Genomic DNA, 23,729 nt, shown 5'->3' with positions numbered 1-23,729 from the left:
CCGTTCTCTCGTCCTCCATGTTTGCAATCCCAGCCATTTTCCCCTGGTGAAGTTCAGGCAAGAGGAAAGCCCTGTCTGGCGTGGCATGGGGGACGATACGAATGGGAGCAGCACAGGCAGGCAAAGGGTTGAGCACCCCTTTCCACCCCTCCATGTCCTGCTTTCAAATTGCCCCCACTGCCGCTTCCTCGCCAATTGGCACGTCTTGCCTTCTGACACATGGGGTCATGCCTCCATTTCTGGTTAATTTGCACACACCTCCAGTGTGCAAAGGAAGCACATGTCCATGCTGCAAAGTGGATCGCAAAACCCGCATTGGTCAGAGAACACGCCCACCTTGCCAATTCTCACAGGAGCAAAACACCAACACGGTTGGCAATACTTGACCGTTTCTGTTGCACCTAATTTGCAATGTACTCAATAATTCTTATCTCATTCTGTCCTTGTCAATTCCACGCGCTCCGGCAGACATGGAGAAGCGATTGCGACTGACCCCCAAACACCACGAAGAAGTTGGGAAGTCGTTTATAAAACAAACTTGAGACTACTGCCAACTATTATTCTGTTACAATTTAATCCTCAAACTTTGGGATATACACCTCTTCTAGTACATTTCCTAGCTCACATCAATACCAGCATCCACTCTTTCTGTAAGTTGACCAGCTCATGTGCTCTATGCACAGTCATATCTGCTTCCCCTCTTCGTTTTCTCTCTCTTCGCTTCTCTCTGCCCCATCTTTTTGCCTTCAACCGCCTCCCGGCTCATCTGTCTTTTTAAACACTCCAAGCCGGTACTTTTACTGGTTCAAGAGAAAGTTCCATTTCAACTCTCAAACTAGGGTATGCATATACAACAACCCTGTGGGGTAAGTCACTATTAGTCCCATTTTATAGGCAAACAAACGAGCAATAACTAATTCTGGATAGTTCCATTTGAAAGAAAAACATCTGAGAGAGAACATTGGGCTGGACATGTTTACTGAAGCCCTCCATCCAGCACCTCCCGGCAGTGTGAGATTGATCTGCACGGGGGTGAGGCGGCCGCAAGCACGGAGCACCGGATTCTACCACGGAGGTGGGAAATGAGGTAAGGCCCTCCTGCCCGCTGTCTGGCATTCTAGGAAATCGGGTTTGGCTGCTGTCCTCGGGCAAAATTTCCAAAGCTTGTAACAGACCCGGATTTTACTCCAAAGCTTTAAACTTTTCTCTGGCAGATTCCCTAAATAAATTCACTACACGCATTACTCCAAGAAGCTGACACATTTGTGGCTTATAAGACAATCAGAGCAGCGGCTGGTGAAGCGCCCACCCCTTCCCAAAGCACAAAAACACACACAGGCCGAAGCAGTTCAAAGCTTGAGAGGCAAATGACGTAAGCCTCCAGGGTTCTGTTTTCAACTGGGGGTAGAAACCGCAAGCCATGTGTTTAAAGGGGAGTGTGTGTGTGTGTGTGTGTGTGTGTGTGAGAGAGAGAGAGAGAGAGAGAGAATAATACATCTACATTATACCAAGAGATAACTGTTATTAAAACAATGCATGTCTTAGGCTCAGTTCTCACTGAGATGGAGTTAATCTATTAACACCTGTGCTGTAGCATTTCAGGCCACATGGTGGAATGCTCCTTCATACTAAATAAATATAACTCCTTGCACATAGAAATCTAGCACATCAGGGAGAAGGCCAGGTTACCTAATACACTAGATGTCATAATGCATGTCTTAGGCTCAGTTCTCACTGAGATGGAGTTAATCTATTAACACCTGTACTGTAGCATTTCAGACCACATGGTGGAATGCTCCTTCATACTAAATAAATATAACTCCTTGCACATAGAAATCTAGCACGTCAGGGAGAAGGCCAGGTTACCTAATACACTAGATGTCTATGTGCAGAGAAAGAAAGACAATGGGTGAGTGGGGGGGCAGGGTACGAGTATTCCATTATGTGAGCCCCCAGCTGCAGTCTGAAGTGTTGCAGCTCCCCCCACCCCCACCCCAGGATTGCCTCACCTCAGTGAGAACTAGGCCCTTGGTGCCACAACACAAGCTTTGAAGCACATCATGCCCTTTGACTTCAGGCAGTCTGCCCGGGTGCCTGAGCCCAGAATAGGACACCGTTTCAGCCCCCTCGCCCCCCACTCCAGCGCCACCGCTGGAAAATACGTGCCTCCTCCCCACAAAGCAGAACAGAGGTAACACTCAGGTTACAACGCAATCTGATCACCGGTGTAAACCGATGCTCTCCTGGTCAGGTAATTGACCTCCGTGGGCTTCAGCTGACCTGTGTTGTATACGAAGCCAACCAGAGGCAACACTGCAAAGACTCTGATATACGGGGCAGGTCAGCCAGAGATCATGCAGCTCAATTGCCGGACCCTCTGGGAGTACATATATAGATAGGCCTGCGCTCCCCTGGCAGGTGCATCACTTGCGAACCAGGTGAGCTGGACGTGTGCCACGAAGATTCATTGCGAAGGCATCCCAGATTCTGCAAAGAGCCAGAGATTTGAACCTCGATCCGACACAGCACTGGCTGTGCAGGCACAAACTTGCAGACTGGTTTCAAAGTGGCCAAGGCCTCGAGTGGGATCTATGCAACAGGCCAGTACGAAAAGTGTGCCGGCACTGGGGCCTTCTGCAAGTTCTTTCTGTCCCAGATGCTCCTTTACCCTACTATCCTGGATTGTTAAAGGCTTTGATCTGCAGTTTGACCATTTGTTGGCTCTCGGCCAAGCTGCAAACATTTGTTTCGTTTTATTTGTTTGGGGGGGGGGGGAATTGTACCGTGCCTTTCCGCCATTTGTGTCGTGCTGAAGGCAGCTAATGTCAATAGTACAGCTACAAAAAATATATTAGGAAACACAATTGAACAGCAATAAGATACAAAGTAAAAACAACAGCAACATAAAAGCAAAGCATCAAGAAAACCAATAAAAACAACCAGTTCAAACCGACGTCAACATATTTACAAATCAGCTTACTTATAATAGGCGTTTATGTATGCTCTCAACGTACATTTTATTTCAGACGTTTCTAATTTATGGCACGGATGGAGGTGAGGTTTACAAAGGCCTTTGGCTATGCAGAATAAAGTTACAACAAAACTAACAACTAACAAGTCGCCTTATAGGCCAAAGGCCTGTCTAAAAAAATATGTCTTTGCCTGCCAGTAGAAGGTCAATGAAAATAGGCTTGCTGGACCCTTCCCGTACCCCAGCCTGGCCACGGGTTCTAGAGCTTGGATGCAGTCACCAAGAAGGCCCACGGAAACATCAGCTCCATGTGGTGCAAACTGGAGGGAACAGCACTGAAGAAAGTGTCAGGATTAAATTCAGAAGTACCATTTTTGCACACACACACACACGCAAGGGCTTATTTCCCTCGCTGCGCATGTTGGGGGCATTTGCATAACTACTCTCACCAGTACAGTTTGCAGTGTGTCGTTTCTGTAAACCGCCCAGAGAGCTTCGGCTATGGGGCGGTATATAAATGCAATAAATAAATAAATAAATGCGAACCTGCCAAGGCTAGCTTGTTGCCTTGGTTAACAAGCCAGCCAGAATCCATGGGCTGTTTTAGCCACGGTGGCTTGTTTCCCCCGCCATGAAGATGCAAATAGGGCCAACGTTTCAGATCACATGCACCTCAGAACTATCAAGTGGCTTCTGGACAACCCGCTGGTTCTAACGGACCTCTGTGTGTGTGTGTGTGTGTGTGTCATATGGTAAAACACTGCCACAGTTACAGAGAATAAAAACTAGTCATTCTTTTAAACTGTGTTAGATTTTCTTTTCTCCCCGCTCCCTCTGCTCTTTCATCTTGAATATATCTCCAACCGCAGACCATTCAACCTTGCTGAGCATCCTACACGCACGCCAAATCAAAAAGACCCTTCTGCTGAAGTTTCCAATTTCCTGAGTCTTCAGCGCCCTACTTCTCACGTGCGTCCACAGAAATGTAAGAGCACTTGATGCCATAGATGTAGAACAGCAAGCCCTGTGGCTCTGCCCACCACCTGGGCTGCTGGTTGAAGGAGGGACCTGCAGGGTCATTCCAGCTAGAAATCGGAACCAGGCACCACGATCCTCCTGGCCTGGCAAGCCAGGTGACGCTGGAGGGCCAATCAGGTGCCACCGAGGGATATTAAGACCACGGAGTTCCCTGCATCTGGGCAACTCTTTGCCGGGTCCTCCCTCTGTGCCTCCAGATTTCTAGCTCCCAGCCAACCTTGCTCCACTATCCAGCCTACCTTCTGCCCACCTGCCTCGGAGGTCCCCACCTATTCTCATCCTGCCTCCACCCACCTGCGTTCGAGGTCCCCCCCATTCTCATCCTGCCTCCACCCACCTGCCTCCAAGGTCCCCCCCATTCTCAGCCTGCCTCCGCCCACCTGCCTCCGAGGTCCCCGCCCATTCTCATCCTGCCTCCGCCCACCTGCCTCCGAGGTCCCCCCCATTCTCAGCCTGCCTCCACCCACCTGCCTCCAAGGTCCCCCCCATTCTCAGCCTGCCTCCGCCCACCTGCCTCCGAGGTCCCCGCCCATTCTCATCCTGCCTCCGCCCACCTGCCTCCGAGGTCCCCCCCATTCTCATCCTGCCTCCACCCACCTGCCTTCGAGGTCCCCCCCATTCTCCTCCTGCCTCCACCCACCTGCCTCCGAGGTCCCCCCCCATTCTCCTCCTGCCTCCGCCCACCTGCCTCGGAGGTCCCCGCCCATTCTCAGCCTGCCTCCGCCCACTTGCCTCCGAGGTCCCCGCCCATTCTCAGCCTGCCTCCGCCCACCTGCCTCCGAGGTCCCCGCCCATTCTCCTCCTGCCTCCGCCCACCTGCCTCCGAGGTCCCCGCCCATTCTCATCCTGCCTCCACCCACCTGCCTCCGAGGTCCCCGCCCATTCTCATCCTGCCTCCGCCCACCTGCCTCCGAGGTCCCCGCCCATTCTCATCCTGCCTCCGCCCACCTGCCTCTGAAGTCCCCCCCATTCTCAGCATGATAAAGAGAAAGAGGGCTCAGCTTGCTGTGTCCCCTTGTTTCTCAACGTATATGCAAGCCCTTCGAAAGAAAAGGGAGGGCGCCCCATGCTTGTATTTTGGAGGGGGTGCGAGGAAGAAAGATGGCCACATTGATGCCCGGTGCTGCCGATCTAATTCCTAATGCAGCCAAGGCAGCTTCACAGGGGAAGGCCACCTCACACTTCCCGACTGGGCCACAGCTTTCAAGCATGCTGCAGCTTGCCTGGAGCTGAGCTGCCAGGAAGTCCAGCGCGAAGTCAACAACAGCCTCATTCCATCTACGGCACCCTTAGCGGTCTTCGCCAGAGGGTGAAACCTGAAGCTCCAACCAGAGCCGGGGGAGTGGGGGGGGGAGAGAGTGGGAAGAGGTGTAAACTGGCTCTGCTCACACCTCCACAAAGCTACAGGTGAGAAAAAGTGCCAGCAAGAAGTTACTGTAGTCTGCCTCAGGGGCATTAATTAATCCTTTTGGAAAATATATATATATGCTCCCTTAACAAGAAAAATCAAGCCCCAGAATTTGACACCAAAGCGCCTTCGCTATTTCCATTCTAAAACCTGTCACCTTTGCACTGCCTGCGGGGAACAGCACATGGAGACCACACAAGGGCTGTTTGGCTGCTTCCCTCCTGAACAGCTTCTCATTAGGTCTTTGCAAGCTGTCAGGCTTTCAGATTTAAAGGGGTGTGTGTGTGTGGAATAAGGAACCCAAGCTTTAAATGGATTCAAGTGTGAGAAACGTTGCACATGGCTGCAGGTCGGCGCTGGAGCGGTGAAAACTGTACCTGTTCAAGCGCTGAGAATCTGACACCACAGAAGGGAGAAAGCCTCGGCCACGCTCCTTCGGCGGGATCAACCGCACCCCGAAAGTTGCCTCAAATCCACTCGGGAAGCACCCTCATTCCTCGCCAAAAAGGCCAACCGGCAAATGTAAAACACAGACTGCCACGGGTCGTCCTTATCCAGGGCAGGCGTCCCCGCTCTTCAAGCCGCTTTCATGCTGAAAATTCCAGGGGAGAAAACAGGCCAAAGAACAGAGGCGAAGAGCAGTCGGGGATTTTGAACGAAGGCAGCCATAAACCCGAGAATGTTTAGGAGGGGAACGCACACAAGCTTCCGCACAAGAGCCAAGGGCTTCATCCAGAGGGCCAAGAGAAGGCAGATGTAAAAAGGCAAAGGACGCGCGTGCAAACTGGCAGCTCCAGAGCAGAGGCCCTTGGCCCAAAGCCTCCTGCAAGAGGCTTGGCCGACACTCCCTTAATTTTATTCATGCGGTCTTCCCCCTCCTGCTTCCATTTCACAGAGCTGCTTCCAAGCCCAGAGTTCCCAACCCTGCCCAAGCGCCATCCCCAGAAACATGAAACCGAGAGTCTTCCCTTCAGCCGTCTTTTGGTAGCTGCATCCGAGCGAAGACGCATCCCGAGGTCCCGCTGTAAATCAGGCAGTCTTCCGACTTCAAAAGTAATCCCACTGACTTATAAACCCTTCATTATCCCATACGCAGCCCGATGATTTCCAGTGGTCTTAAATCAACCGAGGCGGCCAGAAAACAACTTCTTTGGCCAGCCTGCAACAATGCTGGATCCTATTTCATGAGCCCAGAAGCTGGGATTAAACCCTTTATGCATAGCAAAGGCATGGCATGTGCAACACAGACCAATTTTGGGTGCAAGTGTGCAGTGGCATTTTGGTCCGCCACAGAGACGTGTCGGATAAGGCTATGGAAAGAAGCAAAGCTCTCTCCAGTGTCCCCCAACATGGGGAGCGCTTGCTTTCATTTCGAACACAAAGCAAAAGATCTCCCTTCACTTTGCTTTCGTGGCTTTCTTTACAACATCCTTGCGTCCTCATTATGCTCTGCATTTTGTGGTGTTCTGGCAAATGTGGGATGCTCTGACGACACATGGGAATCTATCAGACTGCTGCTTGCAAGAGCCACACGCAGCTTTCAGGCTGTTCAAGGAAAGCTGTGTGCGTGGTTCCAAGAGGGAGAGGCAAGTTTACAGAGATGTCCACTGCGCATGTGAGCTCTGGCGGCGCAGTGTGGACCTGTCCTAACCTTCTCTCCTCCTCCTTGGTCCCTTTGTTGGGACTCAAAATGACAACAACCTTCTCGAGGGCCACCAAGGCAAAGTAGCTCCAAGGATGGAGGGCCAGACTGACCAGGATGTGAAAAGAATGAGGCTGGGGCTGGTGACACATGGCAGCAGTGGGGGATGTTGGGGGGAGAGATGCATGTGAACTCTCACAGCAGCGTGAAGATTCAACATGGAAAAGTGTCCATTTTGTTGCAGACCCAACCAGGCAAAAACGAGACTTCCCGCATCTCTGCTGGAACTGACATGACATTAGCCATCTTGAGGCCTTAAAGCTCAGGAAGCCTATTTATTTATTTATTTAATTAATTAATTATATTTATATACCGCCCCACAGCCGAAGCTCTCTGGGCAGTTTACAACAATTAAAAATGGTAAACATTAAAAGTATACAAAATTTAAAAACCATCAAAAACATAAAAACAGTATAAAAACAACAGTATCCATTTAAAAACAACAATTCTGGGGTCCATTAAAAACAAACTTAACGTTGTTAAATGCTGTTAAAATGCCTGGGAGAAGAGAAAAGTCTTGACCTGGTGCCGAAAAGATAACAATGCTGGCGCCAGGCGAGCCTCATTGGGGAGATCATTCCACAATCAGGGGGCCACCACTGAAAAGGCCCTCTCCCTTGTTGCCATCCTCCGAGCTTCCCTCAGAGTAGGCACTCGGAGGAGGACCTTAGATGTTGAGCGCAGTGTACGGGTAGGTTCATGTCGGGAGAGGCGTTCCATCAGGAACGTTCCATCAGAATCTTATATGTCTAGATTTTTGCAATAGCCATATATGCATGTCCACAAGGATGAGGGATGCGTAAGCCACACCCGTGAGGTTTACATCACCCTCTCTCTCTCACCCTTGCTGGTGAACTAATGTATGAGAGACGACAGCGAGGTTTAATAAGCCAAAGTTTAGTCAAAGTTGGGTCATAGGCAGACGATATCGCAAAGGAGACCTTGTAACCCAAGCAACTGTTCTCTTACTTTTCATCCTCGCCCAAAGCCCAACTGTACCATCACAAAAAACCAAGGCCATGACTCAAAGTTATGACTCGGAAAGCCTCTTTGGACAACAGACACCAAATATTGTTCCCTGTGGGATACTCGCCAGCGAGAAAGAAAGATTCACAATTCACAGCTAGAGCAGTGCTTCCCTTACTGAGGGAGCAACCAACAGACTTTGGCATTTTGGAATCCAGCAACTGATCTCTTCCGTTGACCCATCCATAGCCCACAACACATACACACTCCTTGGGAAGCCAAAGAGTCCTCATTCACTATGAGAAAGACCTGGGGATCATGTCCCCCCTTACCTCTATGTCTGTTGGTGGTCTTGTCAAACATAAGCATGGCGTCCTCTACCTGCAAGACACAAGAAGTCGTCTCGTTTAGAGATCTTTGAAGCTAACACTTAAAATTCAATTAGGAAGCAACTGGAGAGGGGAAAGGTAATAATGGCCGGGGAAGGCAACGGCGAACCACGGCCTGCCAAGAAAGCATCAGCGAAAGCTGGCATCCCTCCAAGAGTCAGTAATGACTCAGTGCTTGCACGAGAGGTTCCTTTCCTTCCAAAGTAATGCTGACCCCCCAAGTGTCTTCTCCTCTGTGTGTTATCAGAAACCTATAGAACTTTGGATATGCAAACACAATTTGGAGTCCAAATACAAGACAGAATTCAAGGCATTTATACATCATGACATCAGCAAAGTGCATATTTACTGGATCTCAGTGTAGATAATATCAAATTCTGGGAGGTTTTCCTTCTGGATCATAAAGGGCTATGAACGTTGTGTCTCAGTATATTCATTGACCTTCGCACACTGTCATACAATTACATGTATGTGAATTATTTATTTATTATATTTATTAAAAACATTTGTATCCCGCCCTATATCATGAGGATCTCAGGGCGGCGTACAGATAAAAAGCATACAGTATAAAACAATAAATATGCACAGCTAAAAACAAATTAAACCATGAACCAAGTTAAAACAATATATAATTTAAAAGCAGTAAAAACAATTTAAAAAGTTAAAACAATGTGCCGTCTTAGTGAATTTAACCATCAAAGGCTTGGTTAAAAAGCCATGTTTTCACTTGGTGTCAAAATGAATGTATCATTCTTTCATTCTAGTGCATTATATTTGCATCCCAGCCAAATAGTTCAATTCAAAGTGACAGCAGCAAAAACAGGAAGGCCCTCAAAACAGGGCATCCTTGCGATCCACAGAGTCCATGTGGTCAAGGGTTTCTCCGTTTTACTCCAGCAATTCTGTGCTGTACACATTAGGCTGATCCCACCCTTGTGAGCTTCATGGCTGAGTCGGAATTGGAACTCAGATCACCCCTGTTCAACTCCAGTCCCTTATCCATTATACTATACTGGCTATCTTCCTCCGTTTAAAAGATCTGTGCGTATTTCATATGTTAGGAAGTTCCTTTAGCAACGGTAGGGCACTCATTTGCCCTAATTAATAAAGAACAGTCCTCTAGTTGGAAATACCCTGTTTGAAGGGCTGTCTGGTTCAAGTCCGCCTGGGAGAGCAAGGACTCTGAATTTGCGCATCGCCACTTGTTAGCCCCCGGACAGCAGACTGAGCAGGCAGGCACATGGGTCATCTTGGTCACAAGTCTTCCCCATGGCAGTAAGACAGATTTATAGGTTTCTGTGTTAGTAACGCCTGCCAAATTTGCGTATCAATTAGCACAGGGGAATCTCATGCAAATCCATGTCCTCTTCTTTGGCGATGCATAAGTGGTCATCCGATCTATCTAGCCAAGTCTCCCAGCCACATGCCTCCAGGAAGCCCAGAAGCAAGGCACAAACACAACAGCCCTCCCCTGGTGATTAGTCCTAGTATCTGGTATTCCGAGGCCTGGGTCCATTCACACTGGGCAAAGACAGGGCATCAAGGCAACCTCACAAAAGCAATATAGCACAAGCAGTTGTGTGACCGTGTGTGCACCTGGAACTCACTGGCTGTGATTAAGGCCAGTAGGACACTCCTTGATTTTTCACTAGGTTGTGGTTTTTTTTTTACATTTCTCATCCTCCAAAGAATTTAAAAAAATATTGGGTCACATGGCTGCCCTCCATCTCCTGATTGCTCTACAGCTAAGCCCTGCTTCCTTGTAGTTTGTATACACACCCACACACCCACACAGAATGCACAATGTCTGGCTGAAGGTTCTTCAAAACTCCCATTTATTTATTTATTTATTTATTTACTACATTTTTATACCACCCAATAGCCGAAGCTCTCTGGGCAGTTCACAAAAATTAAAACCATCATAAAACAACCAACAAGTTAAAGGCAGAAATGGAATGCTTGTGTACGTAGAGGAGGAGGAGGAGGAGGTGGGGCAAGGTGAGCATAAGACTTGCCCCCAAAGACCCGTGAAAAGAAACAGAGGCATGCCTATCAGGAAATTGGGGTTGCAAGATCCAAAGCAACGTGGTGCAGTGGTTATAGTGTTGGGCTAGGACAGTGGAGGCCGAGGTCCAACCCCCCACGCAGTCCAGAAGCTCCCTGGTGACATTGGGCCAATCGCTCAGGGAGGAAGATGGAGATGGAGGAAGGAAGGTACTGTTAGCGGGTGGTTCATCTGTCCGGCGAGGTGATGTTTGCCCTGTCCTGGACGGGGTTGCACTCCCCCTGAAGGATTGGGTCTGTAGTTTGGGGGTGTTCTTGGATCCAGAACTGTCACTTGAGGCACAGGTGGACTCAGTGGCAAAGAGCACCTTTTATCAGCTTAGGCTGATATACCAGCTGCGCCCTTATCTGGACAGAGATAGCTTAGCTACAGTTATCCATGCTCTGATAACCTCTCGTTTGGATTACTGCAATGCGTTATATGTGGGGCTGCCTTTGAAAACAGTCCGGAAGCTTCAGCTGGTACAAAACAGGGCAGCACGGTTACTAACAGGGACTGGCCGGCGAGACCACATTACGCCAGTCCTTTTACAACTTCATTGGCTGCCAGTCCAGGTCCAGGCCCGATTCAAAGTGCTGGTATTGACATTTAAAGCCCTAAACGGTTTGGGGCCAGGTTATTTGAAGGAACGCCTCCTCCCATATGTACCTACCCAGACCTTAAGATCATCTACAGGGGCCCTTCTCCGTGAGCCCCTGCCAAAGGAAGTGAGGCAGGTGGCTACTAGGAGGAAGGCTTTCTCTGCTGTGGCACCCTGGTTGTGGAATGAGCTTCCCAGAGAGGTCCGCCTGGCGCCTACACTGTACTGCTTTTGTCGCCAGCTGAAGACCTTTTTATTCTCCCAGTATTTTAACACTTAATTTTAACTTAAATTTAAATTATACTGTTTTAACTCTGTATTTTAACCTTATATCAATTTTGCTGCATGGTTTTATCCTGGTTGTGCTTTTTATACTGTATTTTGTATTTGTGTTTTTAACCTGTTGGTTGTTTTATGATGGTTTTAATTTTTGTGAACCGCTCAGAGAGCTTCGGCTATTGGGTGGTATAAAAATGTAATAAATAAATAAATAAATAAAGGAAGGAAGGAAGGAAGGAGGAAAGACAAGCCGACAGAAAACAGTTCAATAGGCCGGTTCAGATGCATCCCAAAGAGGTGTGCTACTTTTGTCTAAAGAGCATCTATTTCAGGGAGGAAGTGATGTCCTATCTTCACCGCAGCTGGTACCCAGAAGGGTGGCATCCAGCCCTCCCACCTGGGAGCAGAGACTGCTGCGGAGGCCCTGTTGCTCCCTCCCGCTCAGCTAGGAGGAGATGCTGAACTTTCGAAGCCGTGCTCTGACAGCAGAAAGGCCGGCGGGGAACCAGGATCACTCCCGGCCAGCTGAGCAGGCGCTCGCCTCGCCTGGGAGAGTGGCGAGCCACCGACCTGTGCCTATCTCAGGGGAGGCGGCTGCAGAAAAAGAAGCACACACACACAAATACAACTCTTGGGAAACCGAAACCCTAATACAACGGATATGTACTGCCCCAATCAAAAGCCTCTTTGTGCAAAAAGCCTCTCCTGAAATTGAAGCCATTTCCCCCACCCCCCTCCCCAACCTACTGAGACAGCTGGGGGAAGACAAGATAGATACTATTGAACAGAGAAGAGAGACACCGTTGAAAATTTAAGGACGTGACCTTCTGCGAGCAAAACTGCTGAAGCAAAAGAGGTTCCAACAGGGTGTCCAAGGCAGAAACCTGCTCAGCCACAAAGGTATTCAAAACGGCCTTTGAAAAGCCACAGGAGATGGGCTGTGGGGGGGGGGGGGAGAGGGGAGCGTAGGGGGGGGGGGGAGAGGTTACATTTGCCTTGATTCTGGCATTTCCACTTCAGAGGAGAGAAGGGTCTCGACTGACTAAACGTATCCAAGTGTAACAAAAACTGGCTTTCAAGTCCCGCTGCTATTTGCATGATTTAGTCCACCTCCATGTAATTTGCACAGCCGCGCCTAGATGCAACACTGCTCTTCAGCCGAGATAAAGCAGTGCTCTGGATTCTTTTCAAACACATCCTCCACGCCCACCGCCACCACCAATGCCACTGCCACGGCATGCTGTCCCCGTGGAGCATCCAGGAAATTTCTTTGGCATAAGGTTGAACTCTTAGGAATGTCCAAAGGAATTTGTCTGGAAGTGATGCGAGTCATTGTAATAGTCTTAAGCAAAAGGAGATTTAATAAAGGATTTGTTTTTTTTTCAAAAAATAGGAAGGTGATAAAGAAAGAATAGATGTCATGTTTTCTTTAGCTCTGTAGATTTGTAGTCACTTTGCTTGAACATCAACGGTACTTGAAAGGCTCAGAAAGTGGTGAACTGTGGACCCACAAAACATCTGATCCTCTGAATTTGAAGTAGGCAGGGGAGGGATAGCTCATTCTTTGTTCTTCATCCCTGAAGTGCCTATAATGTATATAAAACTCCACAATGACCGACTGCCATCAATTAGGTATTGTGGCCAACTAATTTTGCCAGCCAGTTTTATAAGCAACTCAGTTGAACCACGCGGCCCATCTGATGTGCGTACTGGATCCTAACAGTGTAACCAGGCTTTCCGGACAAAGTGACCAGAGATCACAGAACCACAAGGAAAACTATCTATGAAGCAGTGGTCACTTGTCTTTGATTGAGGTCGAGTCTCTATGTATGTGTCCCTTAAGTGGTTCCCCAATAAATGGTCTAACGATGCAGCCGAACAAGGTCATGGAATGCCAAAGTGGAAAAGTGGACTATACCATTTCAGGATATATTGGGGGGGGGGGGGTTTGCAACAACTCTGCAAGTAAAAAACAACAACTAGCACATAAGAAAGGTTGTAAACAGCCCACTCCTTGCTCTGCTAGTTTTCTACTTGCAGGAAGTTCTTAACACAGGGGAGTGTAAAGTCTAAAATGGCACTGTCTACTTTACCACCTCCGTAGGGCTCTGCCTCCTCATTCTGCTGCAGGTTGAACCAGGCTTGAGTTACTCCTGTTCCACTCTCACCTCAGTGGGGCTTGGCCAGGAGACAGTCCAGTGGACTGTGCCTGCAACGTTTCTGGTGTGCATGTGTCATGATTTTGTGCAATCTGTGCTTATCATCTAGATTTGAGCAGCCTCCCCTCTCATCTCCAGCCTGTCGACAGATGACTTTGGGGGGCCATGGGGTTCGACTAACGTAGACCAATGTATCTGAGCGGGATGACAGTCGTCATGACAGCAAAAAGTTTCCAGAAGCTCCTGACATCCCAGAAGGTGGCCGCCTTGAAGTCCCTTTGTTCGCGGAGTGGCTTTAAGCTACTCCTGTAGCTAGGGTAACAAACAGCAAGGAACTCAGCCGATAAGGGAGCTGTGCTTTGTCTAAAGGGAAAGCACCGTGACGCAAAGCTGTCTCCCCACCAGCTGTAACCTAGGTGACAGTGCGGCAAGCCAGTGGGCGCATGACCTCACTCCCCAAACTTCGGGCTTCTTGATCAACAGGTTAATAAGATATTTGCAAGAGCACAGGTTGTTTGGGGTGGGGGTGGGGGGACCGTCCGTGGCCCATGCTCCTCACACCCTCCACTGGGAAGTCCATCATTCAAATTTTGTTTGATGGACTAGGGCAGAGATTGGCCGCTGAATGATTTGAAGTAGCTCTGCAAGGATTTTTATTTTTATTTTTTTACTTCCAAATGCTTAATGGTGGCAACCTGAAAGGGAGGGTTCCCCCTGCTCCTCACACTAGGTTGTAAGAATCCCTGACCTGCAGGAACTCAAGATGGAGATCTTTATATGCAAGTCATTCCAGGGTGTGGCTTGTGTGGTTCAGGAGGCAACTGGCCACACTCACCAAGTTACCACTTCGGACCTGGTTCCAGCTGGTGGACCGGGAGGGGGGGGTTCTAGTAAAACAAAACAAAAAACAATGTAGATCCCACCAGCCTGAAGTCTGCCCACACCTTGAGCCTTTCAACAGGTTGAAACATGGCAGTGTTGGGTCCAGGTTTTTGAGGGCTCCTAGCAAGACATCTTCACTGGGACACCCTGCCTCTGTGAGTCTACCTTCTCACCACACTATCTGCTCTTGCTCCTCCTCTTCTTTCTCGTCATGGCTACCACTTGCTTGATTGACAGGCAGAGGAGCCAGCGAGCAACTAGGCAGCGGTATGTTCTGCTCCTCCTTCTCACCATCTCCACTGTCTGGGCCAGAGCAAGAGGCAGTTGAACAAGCTGGTTGCAATGCTGAAGCAGAGGGGCTCGAGAGTGGGACCCTGCTGGGATATGGGCTCCCGGACACTGCCTGACCATGCCTACCTTTGACGGCAGCCCTGGGACAAAGTCCTGCCTAGGCTTTCATTAAAGGAAAACTGTCAGTACTACCACTTTAATGGTTTTAAAGCACAGTCCCAGAGACAGGGGTGCAACGGCCATGACAAGTGGGCTAGAATCCCTCCTTCTATTACGCATCCTTTGAAATTGGGTCTACCCCAGTGCAACTCCACAGACTGGCTCCACATAGAAATCAAATGGGCTGATGTACAGCTCACCACCCACAAAATATACACTGGCACGGGACAACTGAGTAACACACACACACACACACACACACGACCTGCATTTCACATGAGCACCCCAGTGTCATACTGTGAAGTGGAGGGACAGGGTGCAAAAGCAGCTCTCAACCTATTGGTGCTCTTTAAAATGAGCATACCCTATCGTGGGATGGTTCAATTACAATAATGCCAATCTGGTAGAGGCACAAGGTCAGCTTGGAATCCCCAACACATTTTCAGGGAAATAAGTTTCACTGAATTTGATGGGACTCATATTAAAATAAATTTAGGACTGAGGCATTTAAAAAAAAAAAAAACCAACCAACCCAACAGGCAGCACACATGTTTCTCCTCCTTCATTTCATCTTCACAACAACCTTGTGAGGTAGGTTAGGCTGAGCAGTATGGATATGGAAGGAAACTTTATGGCTGAATAAGAATTCGAACTCAGTTCCATTTGGTCATAGGTTGACATTGTCACCACTTCATCACACTGGCAGCCTGTTAACACCTACTTGCTGTTTATGACCCATGGTGCTTTGGATTTTATGGGAGACCCATGTGCTACGGCGCATGGAATAGGTCTAATTACTTTCTGGCTCCTGCCAGAGCTACGATCAACTTGAGAGGGAGAATTTTCTTCCCATTCTTCTCTCATCTCTTTGCATGACTTGAAGGAGATGAGGGGTGGGGTGGGTATTCAGAGTCCTGTATGATTTCTAGCATACAAAGCGGAAGTAAGGGAGTCAAGGATGCCTGGTCGTCTCCGGCTGATGACACTGTGATGAGCTGATGGCAGCATTGTGGCATTTCTCTTCCACCCAAACCAGGAATGGGGGAGAAATGAGTTTAGTTCACATTTCAATGCGAACTTACATAATTTCACACTTTCAAACCACTGTGTGAACCAAGACTCAATAATCCTTCAAAATTCGCACTATTCCCAGCAACAGAACAGCAGTCAAAAGTGCATACAAAAATGTGCATTATATTAGGAAAAGTGCTTGCAAAAATGTATACATCAAGCAAAAAAGCTTCCAGAATTGCATGTATTAGCAGAAAAGTGCACAAATATGCAATTGTTTATTTATTATTTTATTAATTTATTATATTTATATCCCATCTTTTTTCCTCCAAGGAACTCAAGGCAGCATACATAAGCATACAAGGCAGCCTCTCCATTTTATCCTCACAACCACCACCCTGCGAGGTAGGTTGGGCAGAGAGCCTGTGACTGACCCAAAGTCACCCAATGAGCTTGCATGTCTGAATGGGTACTAGAACCCAGATCTCCCGACTCCCAGTCTGACATTCTAGCCACTACACCACACCGAAGTTTCATGCAGACTTTAAAGAAAAATCAGTTTGGGATGATGAACCGAAATTTAAGATGGGAAAAAAACGAGGAACCGAAACTGACAGACCCCGTCCATTTCTAGCCCAAATGGACAGTGGTGGGGAAATAAACAGGTGTCTGTATTTTGGCTCAGACTCCAACACAGCCAAGTAAAAAGAAATGAAGAAGGAAAGGTTTCCGCACACACAGAGAGAGAGACACAGGCCAAGCTGAAACCTGTTAAGATCCAAACGGCTGGGTAGGGCGGGATGAAACTCTCTGAGTGCAGCTTTTTGTTCGCGCCCACCAGCGGGTGATACCTCTGGACGTTTTAAAGCCAGGATGCCCTTTCAAGCCAGGACTAATTGGTTATCTTTTTTTTTGTGTTGTTTTGTTTCCTAAGGTCAGAACATTTTATCTCTGCCTCGGCCCTTTCTACGTTTGCCCCACCCTGGCTGGTTTTTTTTGTAGGGCACCCATTGTCACAGAAGAATAGCCTCTTTCCTCTGCTGCGAGTGACACAATGGCACTACTCAATACCTCCTGAACAGATAAAGTGCAGCGAGGAAAGAGAAATTCTATGAGCGCCTTTGCAAAATAAAACAGACGAGATGACAGGGAGGCGCTGGGAGGGGGAGTCCAGGGGAACAGAGCTGAGTTCTTCGAGGAGGGGGAGAAAACTTTTTAGAACAATCTCACTGCAAGGTAAAGAGGGCTTTTTGGGGGCCCGGGGAGAGAAAGAGGCCATTGATTCATTCAATCAGGCCCATTAATGGCACTGAAATCTAACCAGAAGAGCCTGAAGAGGAGGCAGGAAGCATCTGAATATGCAAAGGCTAAATAGGCCGGCTCCTTTCTCACGGGTCTCTATTCCATCAAGACACAAGGTGTTTGTGCCTCTCCATCAAAGGGGAGAAGTCAGAGGGCCTAGCAGGAAAGCCAGATATTAAGCAAAACTGATCTCTTCTCGACGGGCTCCCACCCACCGCCCCCAAAGCGCTAATGGAACTCTAGCCAGATTTGGAAGCAGCTTCCAAATTACGGTCCAAGAGTTAATCTCGTTCGCCTTGGTGAGATTGATTCCAAGGAGTGTGTAACCAAGGGGAGGGGTGGGCGTGCCTTAAGAGGACGTGGACTAAGTGGCATGTCTTTCAGTGGGCTACCCAAGAGAGTTTTCTCAAGCATGGATGCTCAGAGGAACAAAATATATTTTTTTAAAAAAGGACACACACACACACACACACACACACACACGAAGAGCCCTGCTAGATCAAACCAAAGGCCTATCTAATCCAGCATTCTGCTTTCCACAGTGGTCAACACAAAGATATTTGTTTGTGGTTGGCAAATTTTGAAATCCCCATAGCCATGCCTCCAAGTAGAGTCCAAATGCAGGCGGCTGTGTTGGTCTATATGTAGACACACACCAAAGACCAGCAGTATATAGCATAATATCAAGGGCGTTGGACTTTGGTTGGAAGTCCTGAGATTGCATGAGAAAGGGAAAGAGAAGAACACAACGTGTCCCCAAACGGCGTAAGACAGAAGAACATAAGCAGAGCCATGATGGATCCATCTAGTCCAGCACTCTGTCCACATAGTGGCCAACCAGCTGTCGACCAGGGACCCACAAGCAGGACATGGCGCAACAGCACCCTCCCACCCATGTTCCCCAGCATCTGGTATATACAAGCTTACTGCCTCTGTTACTGGAGGTAGTACATAGCTATTAGGACTAGTAGCCACTGATAGCCTTCTCCTCCAGGAATTTATCCAACCCCCTTTTAAAGCCATCCATATTGGTGGCCATCACCACAATTTGTGGTAGTTTAACTAAGATTATCCAGGATTCCACCCTCCCTCCCCACCCCCCAATTTCTTTTCCCAGCATGATTAGATCTCAAAGTCAACAAACCAATTTCACCTCCATCCAGAACAGGTCTTTTGAAAAGTGAATGGGTCATCATTGCCCATTTTAGGTCAAGTTGTCCACAAATACCTTGCATTACAACAGGGATAGCTCACAACCATATGTTGTTGTTGCTGAGAAACATTCATTTCTTCCCAACTATTGTAAGGACTGCTGCTAAATGCAAGAGGAACAGAGAGGGGGTGGGTGGGTTTGCAGAGGACGCCATCATCCCTGCTAATCAAAAGTCCTGGCACTTCGACCCTGAAAGGCCTGGCTCCACGACAACACTGCTCCCCAGCAATTATTACTCAGTGATGTTCTGCCTCAGAACATGAAGGTACCGTTTAGCTATCATGACTATGACCTATCTTCTCCCACAGTTGTGCTTAATCCCTTCTTAAAGCCATATAAGCTAGTCGGATGTCAAGGCATTTAGATGTTTAAGGTGATAGCCACCAGTCACCTAAACCACCTGGCTGTTCACCTAATTTCAGTTTCAGTTGGTCCTGCCCAGAGGAGGTGGGCTGCACCCAGATTAATCGGCTTTTGAAATCTGAAAAGCAAAAGTAATTCAATGCTGATGGAATTCGGCACACCTCCGTCTCCAGTTCGATCTGGCAGAGAAGGAACGGGTCCCAGGTGGGTAGCCCAATCAAAAGGTATTGTTCCATGACTCGGTCCAGTATGCCTACTAACACCCTTATGATACAGCTGACCCTCTAGATGTAGATTTGTATTTGCAGGTCATCCCATCCTCTACATACGTCTCTCCTTGACACACCTTTTGGGGATCCATCTCTAGCTTTCCTAATATAAGGACTACCGGGCAAGTGTGAGTGGTTTCCCTGCTGCTTCCTGCTTCACAAGGGAGACAGCACTGAATAACGGCTGTTTTTTTTACCTTTTCAAATGGAGACCATCCATTGCCTCTGCCTCCCAGTGGCTTTAGGTCCAATCATAGAGGCCGTTTTTGTACCAAGCCTGGCTAAAACTAATTCAGCCTGTGTAAATTGCTACAAATTTTAAATGGGCAGAACAGATTTTTCTCTCCCCACTGTCATTTTTTGCTTAAACATCCAGTAAAAGTTCTGACAACTGTTCAATGCCTTTGTGGCTTTTTAGTTGGTCGTAATAAAGGGTACCTGACTGTTATTTGGAGATGTCCCCCCACCCTGCCCCCGCAATGGACCAATATGGCTATTTGCAATTTTTGCCCAGCAAGGAGAGGGAACGTGTCTACACAGATCACAGATGTTCTGTAGGGATGACCCAGATGCTCTGTTGACAGGTCTTTCCAGCCTGCTCCCTTGAGCCTCACGTGGAAGCTTTTTTTTGCTGAACAAAATAAAATGCTGTGTGTGTGTATGTATGTGTGTGTGTGTGTGTGTGTGTGTGTGTGTGTGTGTAAAAAGGAAAAATAAAACCAAAACTGGTTATCCCCACATGGTTGGATGTGGCAGCTTACAAGAACTGATTAATCCAAACTAATTAAGAGCCTCAAATAAGAGGGCATTACTAAATGCTTTCAAAGTCTCAGCAGTTTGGAAGGGGAGTGGGGGGAATGAGAAAAACCAGCATTTTATCATCGATAACTTAGAGTTAATAAATAGGTCTCTCTTCCTTCCTCCTCAACCCCCTCTCCCCCGATCAAATAATAGAATTTTCTCCCGAACAGACGAAGTGATGGGCTTTGGTTTATTCCGTACAAAAACGAAACGCACACTCGCACGTTCGCTGAACTGGCTTCGCTCAGCCCCTGGCAAAGGCGAAGTGAAAGTGAGGGCTCAGGGAAGCGCCACTTCGAGAGGTCAGGAGCACCTTGAAGCGGCAGCTCCCCAGCGAGGCGGCTTCACTTGGGACCGTGCGTCTCTTCCCAGCCAGGAAACGCAAGCGGGGAGCAGAGCAGTGCGAGCCGCTGGCTCAAAGACCACTCCGCAAGCAAGCAGCTCAGTCGAAAGCTGGCTTCGCGGGGTGTGGGGGGAACCCTTGCCCTGCCCGGCTGAGAAAGGTGATGGGGAAGCGAAACAGGCAGAATGCTCCTTGAGACCCCAATTCAGTCATGAGTCACTCTCCCTTCTCTAATCAGGGAGGGAGGGGGGCTTCGGGAGGGGGAGGCCTTTGTGGCCCAGATGGAGAGGACCAGCAGGCCAAATTTGAGTAGCAGGGCATCCCAGAGCCTCTCCCTAAAACCCTGCCACCCTTCGGTCAGAAGTGATTGGCTGCTCTATTTGTATTTTTCCACTTTATCTAGTAGACTCCCCACTGAAACATCCTAGGTAGGTTGGGCAAGGGGGGCATGGAATGGGTCTTTGCAAAGTCCCCTCCTCTACTACTGATGGGCAGGGGGAGCGGGAACGGAATAATAACAACAACAACAACAACAACAACAACAACAACAACAACAATTTGTTACCCGCCTCTCCCTCTGGATCGAGGCGGGGTACAACTCAAATAAAAATACCATAAAGTACATAAAACTAATTCAAACATTTAAAACCAGCGCATCATTAAAAGAACGGAGTACCACGGAGAAAAACACACGGTTCAGTGGCCGGCCTCCTGAATAGGAACATGCCACGTGGGAAGGTTTCATTGCAGGTTCCACTGGCTTTTTTAAAATAGCTGTTTACATTTGAAGGGGACCGAAATGAGAGGAGCCAAGTGAAAGAACTCTGGGGTGGTGTCCCAAGAGGGAAAAACACACCTCTTTTTCTATGGCACAAGGATATGAAATCCCTTCCAGAGACGCCAAAATTCTTTTCCTGTCCACGAAGCAACCTAGTAACCTGCGGGTCAGCTTATTGATGGAAGTAATAAAAGAATCGGAGCACCAGTCAGTGGATGAGCACATGGTGGGTGGGCAGAGGATCTTGGTGTCTCTTGTTAAAAGGTCTCCATTATCAGGGAGAGTGATCTCTCTCTCTGCCTGAGACCCTGAAAAGCCACTGCCAGCCGGAACAACAAAGAGCCTTGTGGCACCCTAAAGACTAACCAATTTATTATAGCATAAGCTTTTGTGGGCAGAGTAAATGATACTGATCTAGAGGGACCAACCGTCTGATTTTGGCGAAGGCGGCGTCACACCTTCACTTGCCTCTCGCCTCTGCAGAACCAAAGCAACTCTGACTTTGCAGAGTTTCCCACCTGCTCACTTCCACGGACGTAAAGTTCCCTCTAAAGAACAGCAGGCAATTATGTAGAAATCCCTCTGAAGGGCCCATAATAACGTCGAACATGTATTATCTCGGCAACCCTTACAACTGCCTTGTAAGGTAAGCCAGCTTATCTAGTTTATCATACAACAGGTGGGAGAGACTGGAGGCGGAATCAACCATTACGCTACATTTCACTTAATAGGGACAAGCGGAGCTTAATCGGAAGGCTAGATGTGAAATTTTAAGCCCCATTTGAAAAATAGTAATAAGGAGTGGCAGGGACAGAGCCCTTGCCTTGCGTGCATAAAGTCCTCCCAGCTTCAATCCCCTGGCATCTGCAATGAGCAGAACTTTCCCCAACTGGTTGCCTTCCAGACATGTTAGACTACAACTCTTCTACCAGCTTCGGCTGGCTCGCCAGCTACAGCCTCTCCTAGACAGGGATAGCTTGGCCACAATGGGATAGGTGCTAGTAACCTCAAGACTGGATTACTGCAATGTGCTCCACGTGGGGCTGCCCTCAAGGCTGCTCCGGAAGTTGGAGCTAGTGCAGAAGGCTGCAGCTCAGCTGTTGTCGGGAGCTGCCCCTTTTCAGTGTGCAACTCCTCTGCTGAGGGAACTGCACTGGCTGCCTATTGGCTACCAGGCCAGGTTTAAGGTTCTAGTACTAGTGTACAAAGCCCTAAACAACTTGGGACCAGGCTACCTGAGAGAGAGAAAGCCTTCTGCCTTATCAACCAGACTGGGCCCTGAGGGCATCTGAGGGCATCCTCCCAGTGGTTCCACATGGACTTATGGATTGGCTGGAGTCCACCAGGAGAAGAGCCTTCAGTGTGGTGGCCCCTTCTCTTCAAAACTGCCTGTCCCTGGAGGTCAGGCAGGCACCAATACCGTGTTCCTTCCAGTGCCTCCTGAAAACAGTCCTACTGCAGGAAGCATTCCTTATTTGACTGGCCACAGCTTTCATTGGAATTTTATTGGTACTCTGTTTTAAAAGAGAACAACTTTGACATGGGGTTGTTTATCTTTTTTAATGTTTTACCTTACGGTCACCGCTCTGGAATATGTCTTAGATGTGGAGTGGTATAGAAATGTTGTAAATAAACTCCCATAATTCCTAGCCAGCATCAGGGGCGCACCCAGGTTGGGGAAGACCAAAGTAGTCAACAAAGGAGAACAGTGTTCTTAGCCCGAGACCTTGGAGAGATGGGAAAACGAGGAACAACTGGGACCTGCCCATGACCTCCGGCAAGAACCCACCACTTGAGCTAGGATAGGAAACGGAGTTTCCTGGGTCCCTGTTTCCATGCGTGAAATGCTGGCTTTCTCAAAAGTCACAGCAGGCCTAGCAACCTGGCATCAACCTACACACGAGCCTCGGGGCAGATATATGCATGCAATGTCTGATTACTTTTCTAAACTTGCACTATCATCCGCCACTAAACCCTACACTTAAAATAAGGTGCACGTCAACGGTCCCGCCGTAACCATTCATAAGGATGCCAAAGAGACAAAGCAGGAGAGAGCCCAGAGCACCTCACGATTTACTGTACCTGAGTATATCGGATGGATTTGGAGCAAGTAGGCGTGACCGGGCCGTTATGCCCATATCCTGGCCCGGCAATGTGAGCAGATAGTGGGGCGGGGATACTGTCATCGAGCATGTTCGGTAGGGATAGTTAGGGGGGGAAAGGTGGTAGTTTAGTTAATGGACAGAGAGAAAGAGCTGCGATGGGCAATTACTCAAGTGGAGAGACAAGAGCGCCATCAACCACTTATGGATGGGGAGGAGGAAAAGAGAGAAAGGCAGGCAACCGTTTCTTCTGACAGATGTCATACAGAAGCAGCATTTGATGTTGGCGTGCGGGTCTCCGCTCTCCTCGAATGCGAAGGCCGCTCTTAAAACCCCTGAATACGACTTGCCATCCCTTGCCACCGCAACAGACGACTGATTCTAAGACAGCCGCTTCAACTTGATTTGGCAGGCTTCTCCATCACACACACACCCAAAAAATCAGAGATCAAGCAACTCAGCCCTAAAACTCTGTGTGTGTGTGTGTGTGTGTGTGTGTGTGTGTGTGTGTGTGTTTCCTTTTGGCGGTTATTTGCAATACCTTTACAAGGGATGCTTTAGGGTGGATTCCTGCCTTGAGCAGGGGGTTGGACTCGATGGCCTTGTAGCCCCCTTCCAACTCTACTATTCTATTAACCTACCTGGTGTTGCCCAGGTC

General features: G+C 48.5%; 1 protein-coding gene across 15 annotated transcripts in view; it reads right to left on the bottom strand.

Annotated features, from left to right (window-relative positions):
* The window catches only part of MSI2 (musashi RNA binding protein 2), a 529,178-nt gene that overhangs the window by 244,369 nt on the left and 261,080 nt on the right, over positions 1 to 23,729 (bottom strand). For all 15 annotated transcript variants that reach the window (XM_063146636.1, XM_063146638.1, XM_063146640.1 and 12 more), the window contains exon 7: positions 8,418 to 8,466. In XM_063146636.1, the coding sequence (XP_063002706.1) occupies positions 8,418 to 8,466 (49 nt within the window). The remainder of the gene's footprint in view (positions 1 to 8,417; positions 8,467 to 23,729) is intronic.

Source organism: Elgaria multicarinata, chromosome 22, assembly GCF_023053635.1.
Source record: "Elgaria multicarinata webbii isolate HBS135686 ecotype San Diego chromosome 22, rElgMul1.1.pri, whole genome shotgun sequence".
Lineage (NCBI taxonomy): Eukaryota > Metazoa > Chordata > Lepidosauria > Squamata > Anguidae > Elgaria > Elgaria multicarinata.
Note: the sequence above shows the minus strand (reverse complement) of the source record. Positions and strands in the feature narration are given on the sequence as shown.